Genomic DNA, 22,930 nt, shown 5'->3' on the forward strand with positions numbered 1-22,930 from the left:
ATATATATATATATATATATATATATATATATATATATATATATATATAAAGCTGAATGTCTCTGTGTGTGTGTGGTCACAAATAGGCTCCTATATGGTTGACTACTTTAAAAAACTGATTACATATGATAGAAGATGTATCGAGGCACAGGAATGAGTATGTTTGATCTGGCAGAACGGTGGTTCATTAAAATTGTGGGGTCTGCGTTCGCACCTGGTCCACAAAGTATGGAAATAAACAATTTAAAAATTAAAAAAAAAAAACGTTTACAAGTGTTTTTGATATAGATATACATAATAATAATTTGATAAGTATGTTTTAACTTAAATAGGGATGGTATAATAAAATTGTGGGGTCTGCGTTCGCGCCTGGCCTCCATAGAATGGAAATAGGCACAAACTTTAATAAAGACTTTTCATATCAATCTGCGTAAGTATACTTTGATAACTATGTTTCAGTTTGAAGAAATATGGTATAATAAAAAAATATGGTATATAAAAAAAATGGAAATATGTCACAAAGTTTAACAAGGTTTTTTAATATAGATCCACAGAATATTGTGATAAGTGTTTCAGTGTGAACAGGTATGGTATAATAAATTATGGGGTTTATCTATTTTATTTTTACTTTCATCATATTTTGCTTTGGTTTTGATACCCCAAATTCGAAGCTATCTCTTTACAACACTTCCTTTTCATAACCTATCATACTTTCATAAATCAGAGTCCATTTTCTGTAGGCTGTTTTTGAACCCAGTCAATGATGGGTACTTTTGCTAGTATATATATATATATATATATATATATATATATATATATATATATATATATATATATATATAGTGTGTTAGGAGGTGATGAAAAAATTCAATAAAGTGCTTGATCGTGGATGTGAGAGCTGAAGATACAATATTTATTACAGCACTATATATACATATTTCAAGGTTGTACCAGTGGTTTCATTGCACTGAATCAACCATAAGAGGTTGGAAAGAGTCTGCACAAATTCATCAGCAACATTGAAAAACTGAAACAATGCAAAGTAAACAAACAGAAAAAAACGTTAAATGAGCATTTAAGACTCAAAGTTTCAAATTTTAAAACATAACTTAGTAATCGACACCAATAGATATTGATTATGGAAGGAAGAAAGCGTGTGTGTATATGTGTGTGTGTGTGTGTGTGTGGGAGAGAGAGTGTGTGTATGTGTATATGTGTGTGTGCCCACGCGTGTGTATGTATGTTTACGGGGGGGGGGGGGTGTGGAAAACCTCTCTGAAAAATAAATGTTCTGTTTAAACGAACACATAACCCCATATAAATAAAGGTACAACAATTAACGGCAATAAATATCTAATAAAATAAAGCATGAATATATTAATTTAAATTTAATTTAGAATAAAATTAAAATAAAAAGGTAAAGATAAAATTTAAATAAATATAAAATAAAACTTCAAAGGAGTTATTAAAAATTTTAAAATGGAATAAATCTGAAGGAAGAAATTTAAGATGATTAAAAATAATTAAGGTAATTTTTAAATAACTCATCTAATAGTAAATGACACTTAAGGAGTATCAGCATATACATATATAAAATATATATAAATATATAGAAAATAATACATAGATATCTATGGTGAGATAATCCTACTACTTTCACAAAATTTACCTATTAATATTTTTACCAAACCATTCATCACTATCACTATATAAATAAAATGAACTCATTTTTTCCCGTCTGATTTTGACATTAATAGGATTAAAAATCAAGATATTTCATGCAAATATAATGTGCACAAACGGCAGAACAATATCTGAGGTGTGTTATAGGCTTATTTCTCAAATTCCTCGATAATCTTAGATTTCTATACTTTTTCTGCTGAGAAGTCACGGCCAAAATCGGTTAAGATCAATGGAAGTGGTAAAATATTTTCTCTCTAATAAATTCCTCCTCCCCCTGCCACCACTTAACACCGTTTGGGGATCGTTCACAAGGAACAGTTGAGAAGAGAACACCGGTTTGGCTTCGTAGTTCTTTCATGTGAAGTTATTTAAAATCACTAAACTAAGATGCAGTGCTCTGTGGCGTAGTGGTTAGCGTGTTGGCTGGACAATTCACATTATATTTTCACGTTTGCGCCGACCTACCGTAGTCGTTTTTTTTTTTTTTTTTTCCTAAACAACTGGAATGGACTTTTCTTGGTGGCCGAACTGTTAACGTTGCAGATGGTTTTTTTTTTTTTTTTCACACTTTATTTTCCTACTTTTACTCATGACTCCGGGTTTGATCCTTCCTACTTACCTACCATAACATTTTTTAAAACTCCCCCCCCCCCGTCCCGGAAACAAACACTCGGGCAACGCCGGGTACCCCCGCTAGTTAATAATAATAATAATAATAATAATAACAACAACAATAATATTGATCATAAAATAACAATGTAAAAAATAAAGAAATAAAAAATAAGGCAAAAAATAAAAATCAAGTAAAAATAATATTATTATTATTAATATTAAAATAGTAACAATAGTTATAACAACATTATTAACAATAAATATATGTATAAATAATAATAATAATAATAATAATAAACCCACATATATAAATAATAAAAATTACAGAAGTAAAAACAAACCTAAAAACACCTAGGAGGGGAGGGAGAAGGAATGGATCGATTTTAAGGTAAAATGGTACTAAAAATAAGGTTAAGAAAGGGGGTAAAATGACGTAGTCTGGTAAGAAAAATGGAAAGGTCGTGAGGGCCGGGGGGGGGTAACAGCTGATGAATTTGCGCTGACTCTTTCCAACCTCTTATGGTTGATTCAGCGCAATGAAACCACTGGTACGACCTTGAAATATGTATATATAGTGTCGTAATAAATATTGTATATATATATATATATATATATATATAAGTGAAATTGTCTGTCTGTGTGTCTGTATGTGTACACTTCCCTACCAAACTACTCTACCAATTTTCAGTATACAGACTCAAGATTTGACATAATAGGAAAATCTTTTCAATCGGTTTTTGACTAGAAATTTGGCTGTTAAGAGGTAAAAGTTCAACGATTTGACCTTTGAAAACTCTACCAGACTCCTCTGCCAATTTTGGGTCTAAACATTTAAAATTTTAGATATAGATTACTTGGACATGGTTCAAACTTTTTAATTTGATTTGAGCCCAAAACAATAAATGCTAAGGGGTTAAAATTGGGGTCAAAGTTTTTTAAAAGTTGACCTCTGCAGTCTCTATCAAATTATTCAGCCAATTTTCGGTCTAAACATTTTAAATTTTATATAAAATATATTTAGACATAGGGCAAGCTTTTTAATCGGTTTTGGCCAAAAATTTGGCTGCCAAGGGATCAAAGTTCAAAAGATTTGACCTTTGCGGTTTCTAGCAAACTATTCAGCCAATTTTGAGTATAAACATTTGAAATTTTACATAAAGGGTATTCAGACATGCAACAAGCTTTTTAATTAGTTTTTGGATGAAAATTTGGCTGCCAAGGGATTAGAGTTGAAAGAGTTGACCTTTTCAGACTCTACCAAACTCCTCAGTCAATTTAGGGTCTAAACACTTGAAATTTTAGATGTAGTCATGAGTCCAAATTTTAGATGTAGACATGAGTCAAACTTTTTAATATATATATATATATATATATATATATATATATATATATATATTTATATATATATATATATGCACATAAAGTTATGAACAGTACATAGGGCCTGACGAAAGCCGAGCTGAACTGCTAGTATATATTGTCATGGTCCAAAGGCTGTGGGAAGAAAACGGAGACCCCAAAGGTTGGACGTAAGTCCAGGCTGTGGACATAAGTCCATTGCAGAGCAACTGCAATGTCATTGAGACAAGTTATTAATAGAATCCATGCGAATGACGTGTGACACACAGCAGCAGCAGGAAAGGAAAAAGAGAGGAAAAAAGAAAGAGAGGGAGTTAGGGAACATTTGCGTCGAGAGGCGGGAGAAAGGGAAAAAAGAAAAGAAAGGAAGGGGAGTCTGGGTTGGCGCTTTCAGCGACGCAAAACGTTTTGTTTTCATTTTGCTTGACTTGTGGAATGGGCGGCAGCAAAACAAGGAAAAAAGGAATGATATCTTAAAAAAGAAAAGGCATTGTCTGGTTTCAGCAAGAAAAAGCTATGTTTTCGTTTTGCTTGACTTATGGAATAGGCGGCAGAAAAAAAACAATGATGCCTTAAAAAGAAAGAAAAAAAAACATTATCAGGTCGATTATGGCTTAGCCATGAAGGTTTGTGAATTTCCCTCCATTTTTCCTCATCGAAGAAACTTTTACGCTATTGTCATCCAGGACTATATGTTTTATTTATTTGTTTGTTTGTTTGTTTACTTGTTTTATAAAAAAAAAGGATAAATAAAGCCCAGATAAAAAAGAAAAAATATATATATATATATATAAACTATATTTCTGTTTCCAACCTCCTCAGTATTTCATGTTGAATGTTTCTTTTTTTACTGCCTGTTTGCATACTCACTTTTTGTTCTGATTAGACTTGGGAAAATCAATAGGCGATGAAATTCGCTCACACTCAACTGAATTGGGGATCAGTCACATAGCGGTCTCTGGTAGTACATCCCCGTCCCCTTCTTTAAGCCAGGAGCAGATAGTAACCCTAAGTCCGTGTGCTGACATTAAAATTACATTTTAGTTTGCTGGTCACTTCAGGAGGATTAAGTCAGAACTTGTGAGTGATGGCCTCATTTTATCGATTACAAGTAAAAAGATTGGTTGGAAGATCTCATTACACCTACAGTGATCAACTTGTAGAAAACTGGGTCTTATCTAGAGAATCTATAAACAAGTTTGACGAAGATGGTTGTAGAGAATTAAACAGGTGAATTCTCAACCAGATTGATTGATTAATTGATATTGTGGCATTAAATAAGCTCCAAAAGTATTGATATGCCAGAAAAAACTAAACCGGTTGTGATTTGCATCATTCAAAATTATTAGTTCATATACTATTCAATATCTTGAAATATTTAAATGTTATATTACAAGCAAACCCAGAAACATACATATAATTTTTATCCTGCACTTCTCCCAAATGTGCACAGATGTATAACTCAATGATTCACTCAATTTATGAAAACACTGTCTTTATTTTGATATTTCAACTCATACTTGTGACAAGTTACACACAATGAGAGCGACAGAGAGAGAATGGAGGTGGCGCATTTGCAACAAATTGCAATCAAACACGTCTGCTTCACTCATCTCTCTCTATTTGTTTTCTTCTTTGTTGTGTGTGTGTTTATATTGACTGAATTCCATTGTTTCTTTGTCAGACCATTGACGTCATGTCCAGGTCAACATCTGGGGTGTGTAGGCTGGTTATTTGTTTACATTTGCTATTCACAAAATCTAAACTCTCATGATTTCATTTACAATCAGATTTGTTTACATTTTTTAACTTATGTTTTTTTTTAATATAAAGCATACTCAGATGAATATAATGAAACTATATTATGCGTTGTATCAAACACAATTCACTCTCTCCATCAGGCATGTGATAAGTGAACAGATCTACAGTACGCTATATGACAGACCAACCTGATCATAAGCATAATTATTTGAAAGTCTTTTTTCTAAAAGATTAGTTAATTTACCAAGAGTTGAAAATCTAGTTTGCATTATTATTTCACTTAGTAGTTTTCCAGAAGAGAGATGGTGTATATGATTTCAAAGATTATTGTCAGGACTGAATTTAAGATTTTATCAATCTGACTGCGGAAACACAAAGTGAAAATGCACAGATGGAAATAAAACAAGTAGTCAATCAGTGTTCAGCACAAAAGGAAAACAAACATTTATAAAAAGTAGACAATCCCATCAAACAAGTAGTTGACAAAATCACATAACGCCATGTTTTCATGTTGGAAAAACATGCTTTTGCCAACAATAGATCTGCTCAGCCTTAATCTCAGCTAAGACCTTCATTAGGGAAATAATATATTTATATATTTGTCATGCTTGTCTGAACCTTCTCAAACAACGACCACCTACTGAGATAATACTTCCTATATTTCACCATATCACCTCAATCCTCGGCACTGCTACATACAGCTTCAACAGAACGAACTTGCTTTACTAATTTTATAGTTTTTACCATCTCTGATATATACAATATTATAGACTGATATCAGATAATAAATAGAAATATTTCATTAGAATAATTCCAATTTTTTTTTTAAATACAATGATTACAGCTATTTTTGTTGGAAGCAGCAGTGGCAGAGAATGTTGTTTTTTTGTTCTTGATTGGATAAAATCGCCAATCAGCAGTTTCTTTGAGTCAATCAGTTAATTCCAGAATATGTTATAAAAATCTAAATACACAAATTTTCTTCTGATGGATGGTGATGTACCCACTCAGGTGGGTACATCACCATCCAGCCTAGTCTCTTTAGGGGGTAAAAGGGCCCTTCAACAAGCAGCACACACATAACAAGAACTTTTAGTAACTACTAAACAAGTGCTAGCATATATAAACAGTTCAGTAAACACGCTCATGCACAGGTTAGTATATGCACTCTCTCGGTAATAAAAACAGGCACCTTATTTATATACAAATAAATGCATATAGCGCCAGCCAAAATGAACATATATATATTCTCTCACTAGAAAAACAAGTATACTAATATATGCACTTATATAATTATGTTTATCTCATGTACACACATAATGCCAACTGAAATGAGCAAGTCTGCGTAATTCTTTCTATCTGTTATACTTTTTTATAAGATTTGGTTATTCTTACATTTTTCATAATCTGAAACAAAAGTTTTATTAAAGAAAAAAAGTATTATTTCTGTTGAAACTCTCCTTGAATAAAGCGTTTTTATTTTATATTCACCTGTAAAATCATGAGTCCATTTTCCATTGAGAGCTCATCAGACGGTAAACCTTCAGCTTTCCATTGCAATTGTTCACTTTCAGTGCTAAGGAATCGTCGTAAATAGAAGTTTTGCACCCCAACAATATCCTTCCACTCTTTCAACTTCCTGTACCGGACATCCTCTGGAGTGATTGGTAGGTAGGTAATACAAGCGGCAGCAAGTAATGCGCGTTTGGGAAGTTCTTTAAATTCAGCTTCCAATTCTCCAACCTGATATGTCAAGTAGAAAAATAAAGTTGTTTTTTTTTTTTAATATTATACAGGGTGTGTGGAAAGAAACTGCCTAATTTTAAGTTGTTTGAAATTTATTTCTGAAATTTAATTCTTACAATAAGAGCACGAAAAAATGTTTCCAAGAGTCATAGGAACTATGCTGTTCATTATCCTTTGTGTGTTAGAATAGAAATCCTAAAAAATGACTTGGTTCTATCGTAAGCTGATCTTCAGCCGTTAGCTTCCCAAGCTGCTTATAAATTGTATCAACTGATTTTACAAGTTTTTTTTTACCAACTGAATGATGAATAATACAATTGAAAATTGATTGAAAATCTCAAAATACAGATGCAAAATAACATTCAACCAAAAAAACAGCAAGTTTTTATCCTCAAGTGTGGTGGTGGTGGTGGTGGTGGTGGTGGTGGTGGTAATTATAGTAGTAGTAGTAGTAAATGGTAAATAAAAGAAATGGGAACAGTTCACTTTACCTGGTTATTCCATCTTTGGTATTCTCCTTCCAGCTTAGTGACCAGAGTCTCAGCAGCCAGAATGGTCTCATTTTCTTTATCCAGTTTCATCTTTAATTCTGCTGCTTCTTTGGTAAGCGTCTCAAAATTATTACGCAGTTCAGCCACTCTGTTATCCACACTGGATAGAGCTTGACTTAACTTTTGCATGCGTGTCTCCACTTGGTGTAGATTTCTGACATGTATGAAAACAAAAAAAAAACATGAAAAAAATGCATTTATGTTAACAGAATTTTAGAAGGGAATTATATTTGAATTTGTTCCTCAACAATAAAACCTTATTTCATGTGCAGGAAAACTATTTCTTATACCATTGAAAATGATCTCTTCTTTACACCCGCTTCCTCACAAGAGTGACTTAGCTAGTCTTTCTCTCCTCTCATTATTTCCATGGAAAGTGCTTGACAGAGCTTCAAACTCTAGTCTTTCCTTGTAAAACTTTCACAGCAAAAAAATTTGTCTTCCTATCACAACTGCAAAAGAATTTCCTCTCTTTCTCTTTGTGTCTAATATCAAGCAAATTTCTATGAACAAAGTTTCTTTCCAAGAACTTATCTGTAGAACACATTGTCACAAGATTGCTTCCTTAGAAGTTATAACATTGTTTTCTTCAAATTCAATATTAACATTTGTCATAAACAGTTCCCATATGCCATCAAATTTTGTTCATTCCATTCATTATTTTCAATCCTCTCATAATATTCTTCATCAATAAAATGACAATCTATCCATCTCATTAATGTTTATTCCTAAATGGCTTTTAGCCTTGATAAATGGTAACTCATTAATAAATAAATTAAAAAATGCATGCGAATTTGTTGTTACAAACAATACAAACGTAAACTCTTTTCTATCTTGATTTGGGGTGCTGAGGGTTTACGAAAGCTTTCAAAAGAGTTTAAATTTAAATATTCCAACCACAGAAGGCTTTTTGCACAGATCACAATTTTCCTAAAAAAAAGAGAGTAAAAGTACTAAAAACATATTCAACATGGTCGCATTTGTGTTGAAAACTTTTCTCTTACACAAGCGATGCAATAGTACAGGGTGACCCCCCAAAAAACGGGCCCCAACTCTAATCAGGCCCCGTTTCTTAGTGTTTTGTCCGAATAAAATGAAACTTTGGTCATAACTAGTTTATTATATTCAAAACACCACATCAAAACACTAAGGTCTTTGGTCTTTTTTTCTCCGTTGACTGTAAAATGCTCAGAAAAACAATTGAATGTCCTCTGTTTTTTTGGGGGGTCACCCTGTATATCAAGTATTCTAACTTTAGATGCTTATCTCTCTCTCTCTCTCTCTCTCTCTCTCTCTCTCTCTCTCTCTCTCTCTCTCTCTCTCTCTCTCTAATAGAGAAAGGCAAAAGAGAGTATAAGCTTTATTGTTATTTCTATCATCAATCGTAATTTGAATTACTATGCCAGAAATCAAATAATTTGACTTATATACATAATACTGAATTTCAACCTTTGTTGCTTAGCAACAATAAAAAAGCAAAAAAAAAAAAAAGAAGCTCACTGTTTCAGTTGTGCTTGTTCTTCCTCCAAAGGTCCAATCTTTTGTAACACATATGAATACTTCACATTGGCTTTCACCCATGCAGCCAAGGGTTCAGCTGCTGTGGATGCACGTTTGGCATTCTAAAACAAAACAATGGAAAGAAAACAGTTTTATGGTCATTTAATATAGAAAGAAAAATTAGTCTGATTCGGAAAGTTAGGCTTAAATAGCATTGCATATAACAAATCAATATTAGATTCTGACTAGTTAATTTGTCTTCTTTCTACAATGTTCATTACAAGAAATATTTTGCTTAAGTTTCATTCAAAAAATATTTATTGAGACCAGAAGCATTGTTAAACTGGAGACATTTTCCATTTATGAGTTTATGTATTATGGCTCTATCTGTGTTCTGTTTCCGATAAATAATATTAAAAAATGAATATCAACTTATTTCTTAAGGTTACTTGACTATCATAAATGTAGGAAAATTAATTTGACTTATAACACCCAAAAATAATATTATCTTTCAACAATGTTACAAGTAACCTTTTATGTCATTCATGTAAGTACATTATTATTTTATTACAAAAGTTTCATTCTTTGGATTCATTAATTAAAACATTCTTCTAGTATTAAAAAGTTATTGTAATTTTTTGTTTTCATAGTGTTTTTGTAAATATACATTTCTACTGCATAAAATACCACCGTTTACAAAAACATTTAAATAGAAAATTATCTTTTCTTTTTAAATAGATCATGCATTGTCACTGCTTGATTATGAAAATATGTGATTCATATAACAAAATATGCAAGAATAATGTAAATGTAAATAACGTAAAATAATAATAATGTAAACGTAAATAATGTAAAAAAATAATAATGTAAATGTAATGTAAAATAATAATAATGTACATGTAAATAATGTAAAATAATAATAATGTACACGTAAATAATGTAAAATAATAATAAGGTAAATGTAAATAATATAAAATAATAACAATGTAAATGTAAATAATGAAAAATTATAATAATAATGTAAATGCAAATAATGTAAAATAGTAATAAGGTAAATGCAAATAATGTAAAATAATAATAATGTAAATGTAAATAATGTAAAATAATAATAATGTAAACGTAATGTAAAATAATAATAATGTAAATGTAAATAATGTAAACTAATAATAATGTAAATGTAAATAATGTAAAATAATAATAATGTAAATGTAAATAATGTAAAATAATAATAAGGTAAACGTAATATAAAATAATAATAATGTAAATGTAAATAATGTAAAATAAAAATAATGTAAATGTAAATAATGTAAAATAATAATAATGTAAAATCATAATAATGTAAAATCATAATAATATAAATTTAATGTAAAATAATGTAAATGTAATGTAAAATAATAATAATGTAAATGTAAATAATGTAAAATAATAATAATGTAAATGTAAATAATGTAAAATAAGAATAATGCAAACGTAAATAATGTAAAATAATAATAATGTAAATGTAAATAATGTAAAATAATAGTAATGTAAATATAAATAATGTAAAATAATAGTAATGTAAATGTAATGTAAAATAATAATAATGTAAATGTAAATAATGTAAAATAATAATAATGTAAAATAATAATAATATAAATTTAATGTAAAATAATGTAAAATAATAATAATGTAAATGTAAATAATGTAAAATAATAATAATGTAAATGTAAATAATGTAAAATAAGAATAATGCAAACGTAAATAATGTAAAATAAGAATAATGTAAATGTAAATAATGTAAAATAATAGTAATGTAAATATAAATAATGTAAAATAATAGTAATGTAAATGTAATGTAAAATAATAATAATGTAAATGTAAATAATGTAAAATAAGAATAATGCAAACGTAAATAATGTAAAATAATAATAATGTAAACGTAAATAATGTAAAATAATAGTAATGTAAATATAAATAATGTAAAATAATAGTAATGTAAATGTAATGTAAAATAATAATAATGTAAATGTAAATAATGTAAAATAATAATAATGTAAATGTAAATAATGTAAAATAATAATAATGTAAATATAAATAATGTAAGATAATAATAATGTAAGTGTAAATAATGTAAAATAAGAATAATGTAAATGTAAATAATGTAAAATAATAATAATGTAAATGTAAATAATGTAAAATAATAATAATGTAAATGTAAATAATGTAAAATAAGAATAATGTAAATATAAATAATGTAAAATAATAGTAATGTAAATGTAAATAATGTAAAATAATAATAATGTAAATATAAATAATGTAAAATAATAATAATGTAAATGTAAATAATGTAAAATAATAATAATGTAAATGTAAATAATGTAAAATAAGAATAATTTAAATGTAAATAATGTAAAATAATAGTAATGTAAATGTAAATAATGTAAAATAAGAATAATGTAAATATAAATAATGTAAAATAATAATAATTTAAATGTAAATAATGTAAAATAATAATAATTTACATGTAAATAATATAAAATAATAATAATGTAAATGTAAATAATGTAAAATAATAATAATGTAAAATAATAATAATTTAAATGTAAATAATGTAAAATAATTATAATGTAAATGTAAATAATGTAAAATAAGAATAATGTAAAATAATAATAATGTAAATGTAAATAATGTAAAATAATAATAATGTAAATGTAAATAATGTAAAATAATAATAATGTAAATGTAAATAATGTAAAATAATAATAATGTAAATGTAAATAATGTAAAATAATAATAATGTAAATGTAAATAATGTAAAATAATAATAATGTAAATGTAAATAATGTAAAATAATAATAATGTAAATGTAAATAATGTAAAATAATAATAATGTAAATGTAAATAATGTAAAATAAGAATAATTTAAATGTAAATAATTTAAAATAATAATAATAATGTAAATGTAAATAATGTAAAATAATAATAATGTAAATGTAAATAATGTAAAATAATAATAATGTAAATGTAAATAATGTAAAATGTAAATAATGTAAAATGTAAATAATGTAAAATAATAATAATGTAAATGTAAATAATGTAAAATAATAATAATGTAAAATGTAAATAATGTAAAATAATAATAATGCAAATGTAAATAATGTAAAATAATAATAATGTAAATGTAAATAATGTAAAATGTAAATAATGTAAAATAATAAGGTAAATGTAAATAATGTAAAATAATAAGGTAAATGTAAATAATGTAAAATGTAAATAATGTAAAATAAGAATAATTTAAATGTAAATAATGTAAAATAATAATAATGTAAATGTAAATAATGTAAAATAAGAATGTAAATGTAATGTAAAATAATAATAATGTAAATGTAAATAATGTAAAATAATAATAATGTAAATATAAATAATCTAAAATAATTATAATGTAAATGCAAATAATGTAAAATAGTAATAAGGTAAATGCAAATAATGTAAAATAATAATAATGTAAATGTAAATAATGTAAAATAATAATAATGTAAACGTAATGTAAAATAATAATAATGTAAATGTAAAATAATGTAAAATAATAATAATGTAAATATCAAATAATGTAAAATAATAATAAGGTAAACGTAATATAAAATAATAATAATGTAAATGTAAATAATGTAAAATTATAATCATGTAAATGTAAATAATGTAAAATAAAAATAATGTAAATGTAAATAATGTAAAATTATAATAATGTAAAATAATAATAATATACATTTAATGTAAAATAATGTAAATGTAATGTAAAATAATAATAATGTAAATGTAAATAATGTAAAATAATAATAATGTAAATGTAAATAATGTAAAATAAGAATAATGCAAACGTAAATAATGTAAAATAATAATAATGTAAATGTAAATAATGTAAAATAATAGTAATGTAAATGTAAATAATGTAAAATAATAATAATGTAAATATAAATAATGTAAAATAATAGTAATGTAAATGTAATGTAAAATAATAATAATGTAAATGTAAATAATGTAAAATAATAATAATGTAAATGTAAATAATGTAAAATAATAATAATGTAAATGTAAATAATGTAAAATAATAATAATGCAAACGTAAATAATGTAAAATACTAATAATGTAAATGTAAATAATGTAAAATAATAGTAATGTAAATGTAAATAATGTAAAATAATAATAATGTAAATATAAATAATGTAAAATAATAGTAATGTAAATGTAATGTAAAATAATAATAATGTAAATGTAAATAATGTAAAATAAGAATAATGTAAATGTAAATAATGTAAAATAATAATAACGTAAATGTAAATAATGTAAAATTATAGTAATGTAAATGTAAATAATGTAAAATATAAATAATGTAAAATAAGAATAATGTAAAATAAGAATAATGTAAAATAAGAATAATGTAAATGTAAATAATGTAAAATAATAATGTAAATGTAAATAATGTAAAATAATAGTAATATAAATGTAAATAATGTAAAATAATAATAATGTAAATATAAATAATGTAAAATAATAATAATGTAAATGTAAATAATGTAAAATAATAATAATGTAAATGTAAATAATGTAAAATAATAATAATGTAAATGTAAATAATGTAAAATAATAATAATGTAAATGTAAATAATGTAAAATAAGAATAATGTAAATATAAATAATGTAAAATAATAATAATGTAAATATAAATAATGTAAAATAATAATAATGTAAATGTAAATAATGTAAAATAATAATAATGTAAATGTAAATAATGTAAAATAATAATAATGTAAATGTAAATAATGTAAAATAATAATAATGTAAATGTAAATAATGTAAGATAATAGTAATGTAAATGTAAATAATGTAAAATAAAAATAATGTAAATATAAATAATGTAAAATAAGAATAATTTAAAGGTAAATAATGTAAAATAATAATAATTTAAATGTAAATAATATAAAATAATAATAATGTAAATGTAAATAATGTAAAATAATAATAATGTAAAATAATAATAATTTAAATGTAAATAATGTAAAATAATTATAATGTAAATGTAAACAATGTAAAATAAGAATAATGTAAAATAATAATAATGTAAATGTAAATAATACAAAATAATTATAATGTAAATGTAAATAATGTAAAATAATAATTGTAAAATAATAATAATGTAAATGTAAATAATGTAAAATAATAAGGTAAATGTAAATAATGTAAAATAATAATAATGTAAATGTAAATAATGTAAAATAAGAATAATTTAAATGTAAATAATGTAAAATAATAATAATGTAAATGTAAATAATGTAAAATAATAATGTAAATGTAAATAATGTAAAATAAGAATAATTTAAATGTAAATAATGTAAAATGTAAATAATGTAAAATAATAATAATGTAAATGTAAATAATGTAAAATAATAATAATAATGTAAATGTAAATAATGTAAAATGTAAATAATGTAAAATGTAAATAATGTAAAATAATAATAATGTAAATGTAAATAATGTAAAATAATAATAATTTAAATGTAAATAATGTAAAATGTAAATAATGTAAAATAAGAATAATTTAAATGTAAATAATGTAAAATAATAATAATGTAAATGTAAATAATGTAAAATAAGAATGTAAATGTAATGTAAAATAATAATAATGTAAATGTAAATAATGTAAAATAATAATAATGTAAATATAAATAATCTAAAATAATTATAATGTAAATGCAAATAATGTAAAATAGTAATAAGGTAAATGCAATTAATGTAAAATAGTAATAAGGTAAATGCAAATAATGTAAAATAATAATAATGTAAATGTAAATAATGTAAAATAATAATAATGTAAACGTAATGTAAAATAATAATAATGTAAATGTAAATAATGTAAACTAATAATAATGTAAATGTAAATAATGTAAAATAAGAATAATTTAAATGTAAATAATGTAAAATAATAATAATGTAAATGTAAATAATGTAAAATAATAATGTAAATGTAAATAATGTAAAATAAGAATAATTTAAATGTAAATAATGTAAAATGTAAATAATGTAAAATAATAATAATGTAAATGTAAATAATGTAAAATAATAATAATAATGTAAATGTAAATAATGTAAAATGTAAATAATGTAAAATGTAAATAATGTAAAATAATAATAATGTAAATGTAAATAATGTAAAATAATAATAATTTAAATGTAAATAATGTAAAATGTAAATAATGTAAAATAAGAATAATTTAAATGTAAATAATGTAAAATAATAATAATGTAAATGTAAATAATGTAAAATAAGAATGTAAATGTAATGTAAAATAATAATAATGTAAATGTAAATAATGTAAAATAATAATAATGTAAATATAAATAATCTAAAATAATTATAATGTAAATGCAAATAATGTAAAATAGTAATAAGGTAAATGCAATTAATGTAAAATAGTAATAAGGTAAATGCAAATAATGTAAAATAATAATAATGTAAATGTAAATAATGTAAAATAATAATAATGTAAACGTAATGTAAAATAATAATAATGTAAATGTAAATAATGTAAACTAATAATAATGTAAATGTAAATAATGTAAAATAATAATAATGTAAATGTAAATAATGTAAAATAATAATAAGGTAAACGTAATATAAAATAAAAATAATGTAAATGTAAATAATATAAAATAATAATCATGTAAATGTAAATAATGTAAAATAAAAATAATGTAAATGTAAATAATGTAAAATAATATAATGTAAAATAATAATAATAATGTAAAATAATAATAATATAAATTTAATGTAAAATAATGTAAATGTAATGTAAAATAATAATAATGTAAATGTAAATAATGTAAAATAATAATAATGTAAATGTAAATAATGTAAAATAAGAATAATGCAAACGTAAATAATGTAAAATAATAATAATGTAAATGTAAATAATGTAAAATAATAGTAATGTAAATGTAAATAATGTAAAATAATAGTAATGTAAATATAAATAATGTAAAATAATAGTAATGTAAATGTAAATAATGTAAAATAATAATAATGTAAATGTAAATAATGTAAGATAATAATAACGTAAATGTAAATAATGTAAAATAAGAATAATGTAAATATAAATAATGTAAAATAATAATAATGTAAATGTAAATAATGTAAAATAATAATAATGTAAATGTAAATAATGTAAAATAAGAATAATGTAAATGTAAATAATGTAAAATAATAATAACGTAAATGTAAATAATGTAAAATAAGAATAATGTAAATATAAATAATGTAAAATAATAATAATGTAAATATAAATAATGTAAAATAATAATAATGTAAATATAAATAATGTAAAATAATAATAATGTAAATGTAAATAATGTAAAATAATAATAATGTAAATGTAAATAATGTAAAATAATAATAATGTAAATGTAAATAATGTAAAATAATAATAATGTAAATGTAAATAATGTAAAATAATAATAATGTAAATATAAATAATGTAAAATAATAGTAATGTAAATGTAAATAATGTAAAATAATAATAATGTAAATATAAATAATGTAAAATAATAATAATGTAAATGTAAATAATGTAAAATAATAGTAATGTAAATGTAAATAATGTAAAATAATAATAATGTAAATATAAATAATGTAAAATAATAATAATGTAAATGTAAATAATGTAAAATAATAATAATGTAAATGTAAATAATGTAAAATAATAGTAATGTAAATGTAAATAATGTAAAATAATAATAATGTAAATGTAAATAATGTAAAATAATAATAATGTAAATGTAAATAATGTAAAATAATAGTAATGTAAATATAAATAATGTAAAATAAGAATAATGTAAATATAAATAATGTAAAATAATAATAATGTAAATGTAAATAATGTAAAATAATAATAATGTAAATGTAAATAATGTAAAATAATAATAATGTAAGTGTAAATAATGTAAAATAATAATAATGTAAATGTAAATAATGTAAAATAATAATAATGTAAATGTAAATAATGTAAAATAATAATAATGTAAATATAAATAATGCAAAATAATTATAATGTAAATGTAAATAATGTAAAATAATAGTAATGTAAATGTAAATAATGTAAAATAAGAATAATGTAAATATAAATAATGTAAAATAATAATAATGTAAATATAAATAATGTAAAATAATAATAATGTAAATGTAAATAATGTAAAATAATAATAATGTAAATATAAATAATGCAAAATAATTATAATGTAAATGTAAATAATGTAAAATAATAGTAATGTAAATGTAAATAATGTAAATATAAATAATGTAAAATAATAATAATGTAAATGTAAATAATGTAAAATAATAATTTAGATATCAGTTCATCTTCATACAAGTTTAATTTTATGCAATTGTAACTGTATTGGTTTTTTACATTTTAATTTCCTTATAAAGTCAGGCTTATGACCTCAGAGAAAGATGGAGTTTGAACAGTATAGGAAGATATGTGCAGAACATAAGACTTTGATTGATAGTATGGCCATGTTAAAAGGATGCATAAGAAAGAGTTCATAATTCAACATGAGTAGGATAGTTAAGGTAGCAAGGTCAGTTTACAGGGGAGAAAGGAATAAGGATGAAGTTAGGAGAAAGGGAGATAAATAATGATCTAGCCGGTGATAGGTTGATTTCGAAATCAATTTCTAAAAGCTGTCAAACACATAAAATGGACATTAAACCTTTGAAAAAAAACAAAAGAAGAGGAGGAGGAGGAGGAGGAGGAGGAATTTACCTTAGCTTCAAATGAATCCTTATTCTTCTTCAACAGCTCTTCAACACTTTTCCTGATGTCAGGAGTAATTTTGTGCGCATCAAAAGCCTGAATCTCTTCTTTAACTCCACGCTTCCCCAAAAAGCTACAAATAAAATGAAAATAATTCCAAGAGAATTGTATTTTATCTGATGAACAGAATACATTTGTAATTCAAATTTGAATTACTATGCCAGAAATCAAAGGTTGTCTACGATTAAAATGAAAGTCAAGAATCTCTTACTCAATCGAATCAAATTATGACCCCCCCCCCCCTTCCCACTAAAAAATCTAAGGAGAATAGAACTGAACCCATGATAAATAAAAATTTCTTCCACGTTATATTATGGTGAAATATATAGTTATAGAGTTACTTATGACCGGCCTGTAGATTCTTTAAGTTTTTAGAGCATAAGATGTTTTAGTAATTTATTTTGTCTTTGCTTATCATAACTTTTTTGATATGATTATAAACTTGTGTGCCAAAATTTATAGGCAGGTCAATTGCTTACCTTTTCATGCTGGTCCAAGAAGTGTCATAGATGCCCATCAGCCGTAACACAGCTTCCAAAATATAGCGAATCACATCTGGAGGAGCTCTCAAGGAACGGATCTCAGAGAGAGACTCACTCTGTATGCTACCCACAGCCTTTCGGGCTTCTTTTACAAATGGCTCAATTTCAGACAGTTCAGCCTCAATCACTTTCTTGCGTGCTTCCAGATTTTTGTTCTCCACAGATGCTTGTTGTTTCAATTGTTCCATTTCATTCTTCTGGTCTCCAGCATCCTACAGAGGAACAACAAAACAGTGGAAACACATTTTAATCAAACTAGTTAATCAATGGTCAAGTTGATTAAAAAAAAAAAAAAAAATTAAACAAACATTGATTAAATGACATAATTGTTTCAAGTTAAATTGTTTTAAGTTGAGGTATGGAAGAAACTGCTTGCATTAGTTGTTGGTTACCAAAACATTGCATCTTTTAAACCCCTCATACATACCATTTAAATTTGTTAAAACTACAATTCATGCCCCCTCCTCTATATACATTAGAATTACAAGTGTATGCTGTATTTTCGTGGACATTGGCAATATTACATACTTAATGTGCTTCAACAAGTCATATCTTATTTATTTGTGGGTCAATTTTTAAAAGAATTACATTGCTGGAAAGAGAATAGAATAAGCATTCCAATGATGTTAATTTAGTTTTCGTTTATGCGTTCAATGTTTTTATGCTCCAAGTTAAAAATGAAAAAACAGTAACAAATGACGACAGCAAAAAGGGAAACTGATTTTTCAATGTTTACATTTCATACGCTATGTTTGGATGCACATACGCAGGGTCAAACTTGATTGGATATGGCTGAAATTTTACAAGCTATATAAACAAAGAAGTCCATCTCTACTGGACTTTGATTTATATTTTTACAACCACAGGAAGCAAAGTTGACAAAGAATATTTCAAAATTGATAAGATAAATTGGTATATATCATTCATTTTCATATAGATAACAGTTTCAGAATTATTTTCATGTATAATATGTAAATATTTAATAATTATTAATTGTGCGGAAATTTCTTTAAAATGTTATCTTTTATAGAAATTCAAATCCGCTTAATGGGGGAAAATGTTCGCTATGTGCTAAAGTCAGCGCATTAACGAGTTTCATTTTTCCAGCTTTCAAAACAAAAGCAGAAAAATCAGTCTCATTTTTTATTCTGAGTGTGTCAATTTAAATAAATTATTTTCAAGTTTTTCAAATTTGATTTTTAAATATTACTATTTTGTTGTTTTTAACGCTTTTAGTACACATGTACTAAAAGCATTAAAAACAACAAAATGTACTAAGTACATGCGTTTCTGTTATTGTATTTATAACTTCTTACTTGTACTTACTGTAGAATTGTGTTTTTTAGTGGTAAAAAAAAACAATAAACAAAACAAAAGGTACTTGTGCACTAATGCTACCATGCTGAAATAATAACATTATTATTTAGAAACCCATTCTTAACATGGGGAAGGAAGAGTGTTTTGCTAACTATTCTGTACTTTCACCTAACAATTAAATAAAATATATTGTGAAACTTGAATTTATTTTTAACTGATTGTCAAGACCATTTTTTCGAATCTGTAAAAAAAATCCCGTTTTTTTTTTAACTGAGGATATCTAAATAATAATAATAATGATAATTAGGTGGTTCGATAAAGAATTTCATTGTGATGCATTTTGTAAATTTTTACCTTGTTTCCACCTTAACATTTTTCTTTAAAATGACTACCTTTTAAAGTTTTCGGGTATGCTGAAACGAATATCACATTTAAATTTTCCGCAAATAAGTAGCTTTCCGGATATTAAGCAATGTCATTTCTTATGTTATTGCTGGTAGCCATCTTGGTATGTGCATCTGTGCATAGTTTCTCGGGGGTGACGTTTGTGCGCTCGCACATACTGTGATGGCCACCAGCGATAACATAAGAAATGACATTGCTTAATATTTGGAAAACTACTTATTTGCAGAAAATTTAAATGCAATATTCGTTTTCAGCATACCTTAAAACCAGTAAAAGTAATCATTTTAAATCTTAAGGTAGAAACAAGGTAAAAATTACTGCTTTATTTCTTTGTTAACATAGTTGAATTTTCAGTAAAACAACAGAATAGAAATGACAAAAATTACCATCAACTGGTGAATATATAGTTATTGCTTATCAGGATTCCTGGTATCCTGATACTGTGAAAGTTACATCAAGGATTCATGTAGAGTACGATTTATGGTTGCATCTTGGAAAATAGGGGTATATTTTGGGCCAGATAGAGAGGATTTACAAAATTGAAAATTGGACTGGTCCAAAAATGCATGGTAGACTATCGGAATTTCCATCTTTTACAGAAATCCAAAATCTATATGAAAAATTTTCTTTGATTTATTTCTGAGATTAATTCATATCTACTCAATTTTTTTTTTCTTTGAGGGGAGTATTAATACCAGCCATGAATTCTCTTTAGGCATTCAATGTCTATACCCAAGATTAAACTCTCCTTTGGTAAGGAGGTAGGTAAATACCTACTCTCAATAAGGATATATTTAAATATCACTATAATACTTAGTTTTGTTCATAAATAGACACCCACTGTATGATCTATGCGCCAGTTTTAAAAAAATTGAAATTTGTACATCTTAATTTATAATTCATGGCTTATGGTAAAGAGATACATCAGATTTGACTGTATAATCAGAAAGAGCACACACTTTTACATAAGGGTACCAAGTTTCATGAGAATAGCTTAAAAAATAAATAAATGGTGGCGAAATTACCAAATTTCTTGAAATGTTGAGGTCCATAATTTAATCCACTTTTTCTAAGGAAAAATGTCTACGGAAAAGCCTAAATTTTGGCATTTAAAATTCTCTTGAACTACTGATGGTATTTGCACAATTCAAACGGTTTTAAGTATCTTTTACATATTTCCTTTCATGCAAATTGATAAAATAATAATTATCTAAAAAAAAATCAACTTGCAATGTTATATACATATGCATGTGCACTTTTGATGAGTTATAGTGCACTTGAGCAGTAATTTCATTATCATATTACTTTATTTTATATTAAAACAATTTATTGATTGTAAACAAAACTATTCTGAGTTAAGCTTCATAAGATGATACATATTTTTTTAGATAGAAAATTATAACAATCTGTTAAAATAAATAAAATTTATTTTCATCTGAGCTTTTGAAAATTGAAATTTTCCTTATCAAAAAGAAAAGCTTATATATTTTGGTAGCAAATAGGCTTGTTAAACTTTAAGTTTTATTTAACTTCTAATTAAAAGTAAAAAGGCATCATTAAGATGATAGAATAATTTCATAACTACAAAGTGATCAGGAAAAATTTAAAAGGTTTTCAATAATTTGAAGTATTTATTAGTAAAAAAATGTAATGGAAAGATATTTCTAGATACTATTCATAGTTTCAAAAAAATGAATAACTAGACAGCATTTGGATATTAGAATCAGAACTCCTTGAATATTTTGAAGGCTGTGATATTTGATGCACCAGCTCAGATAAGGCAGCAATGTAAAAAAGATAATGAACTGCTGATGATGAAGAAAGAAAGAGATTAGATAGAAATGAACTTACCACCATACTTGCTGTGATTTCTTTTAGAGCAGAATCTGCCTGCGTCTGTTTTTCAGCTAAAAGTTGACTCTGACTGGCAGCTTTTCTTTTTAGGTCATCGACTAATTCTTTGGCTTCATTCAGTTTCGAAACACCTGCCTGTAATTAGAAAATAAAAGAATTGCCACAATCGGTGAACAAAAATAAAAGACAAATAAAATCTGTTCAGATTTAAATGATTGTCCCATTAAAAGAAATGTAACAAATTTTGCACCTGAATCAAATATTTCACGATTTAATACTCATTATCATTTATTGTATTTTCAGCAACTTCCCCCCCCCAATTATACTAACAGTTGAAAAGAACATATTTATCATGACACTATATCTAATATCAATCACAAGAGAAATGTAAAACGCATATTTTTAGTATTATGTGTTTTTAATATTTTGAGATGAAGATTGATAATTTAATTGAACTCCTGTTCTCATCTTCAGTGTTATTCTCATGTTCTGGTTAATGTAACTGCTGATGTTCTGCAGGTGCATCTTGTTGATCTCAATAATCAATACGAAGTTAGAACTGAACACTTTATTCCATCTACAAGCGTTAAATTGTTCTCATTTCATTAGCCATAACCGGGTAAAAGTCTTAAGTAATTTTTTTTATTATATTCTTAGTATCACCTGTAGTGAGGATTGAACCTGAAACCTTCAGAAGAAAATCACTTAGAACTGATTATTACTAAGCACTTTAACAGTTGTGCCACAGGTCCA

General features: G+C 24.6%; 1 protein-coding gene across 1 annotated transcript in view; it reads right to left on the reverse strand.

Annotated features, from left to right (window-relative positions):
• The window catches only part of LOC145277804 (cytoplasmic dynein 2 heavy chain 1-like), a 253,964-nt gene that overhangs the window by 59,276 nt on the left and 171,758 nt on the right, over nt 1-22,930 (reverse strand). The window contains exons 51-56 of the mRNA XM_080129659.1: nt 22,175-22,312; nt 18,539-18,813; nt 18,009-18,132; nt 9,213-9,334; nt 7,653-7,866; nt 6,907-7,158 (exon numbers count right to left, since the gene is read on the reverse strand). Coding sequence (XP_079985785.1) covers nt 6,907-7,158; nt 7,653-7,866; nt 9,213-9,334; nt 18,009-18,132; nt 18,539-18,813; nt 22,175-22,312 — 1,125 coding nt within the window. The remainder of the gene's footprint in view (nt 1-6,906; nt 7,159-7,652; nt 7,867-9,212; nt 9,335-18,008; nt 18,133-18,538; nt 18,814-22,174; nt 22,313-22,930) is intronic.

This window comes from Euprymna scolopes, chromosome 6, assembly GCF_053919585.1.
Source record: "Euprymna scolopes isolate OS-2025 chromosome 6, ASM5391958v1, whole genome shotgun sequence".
NCBI classification, from domain to species: Eukaryota; Metazoa; Mollusca; class Cephalopoda; order Sepiida; family Sepiolidae; genus Euprymna; species Euprymna scolopes.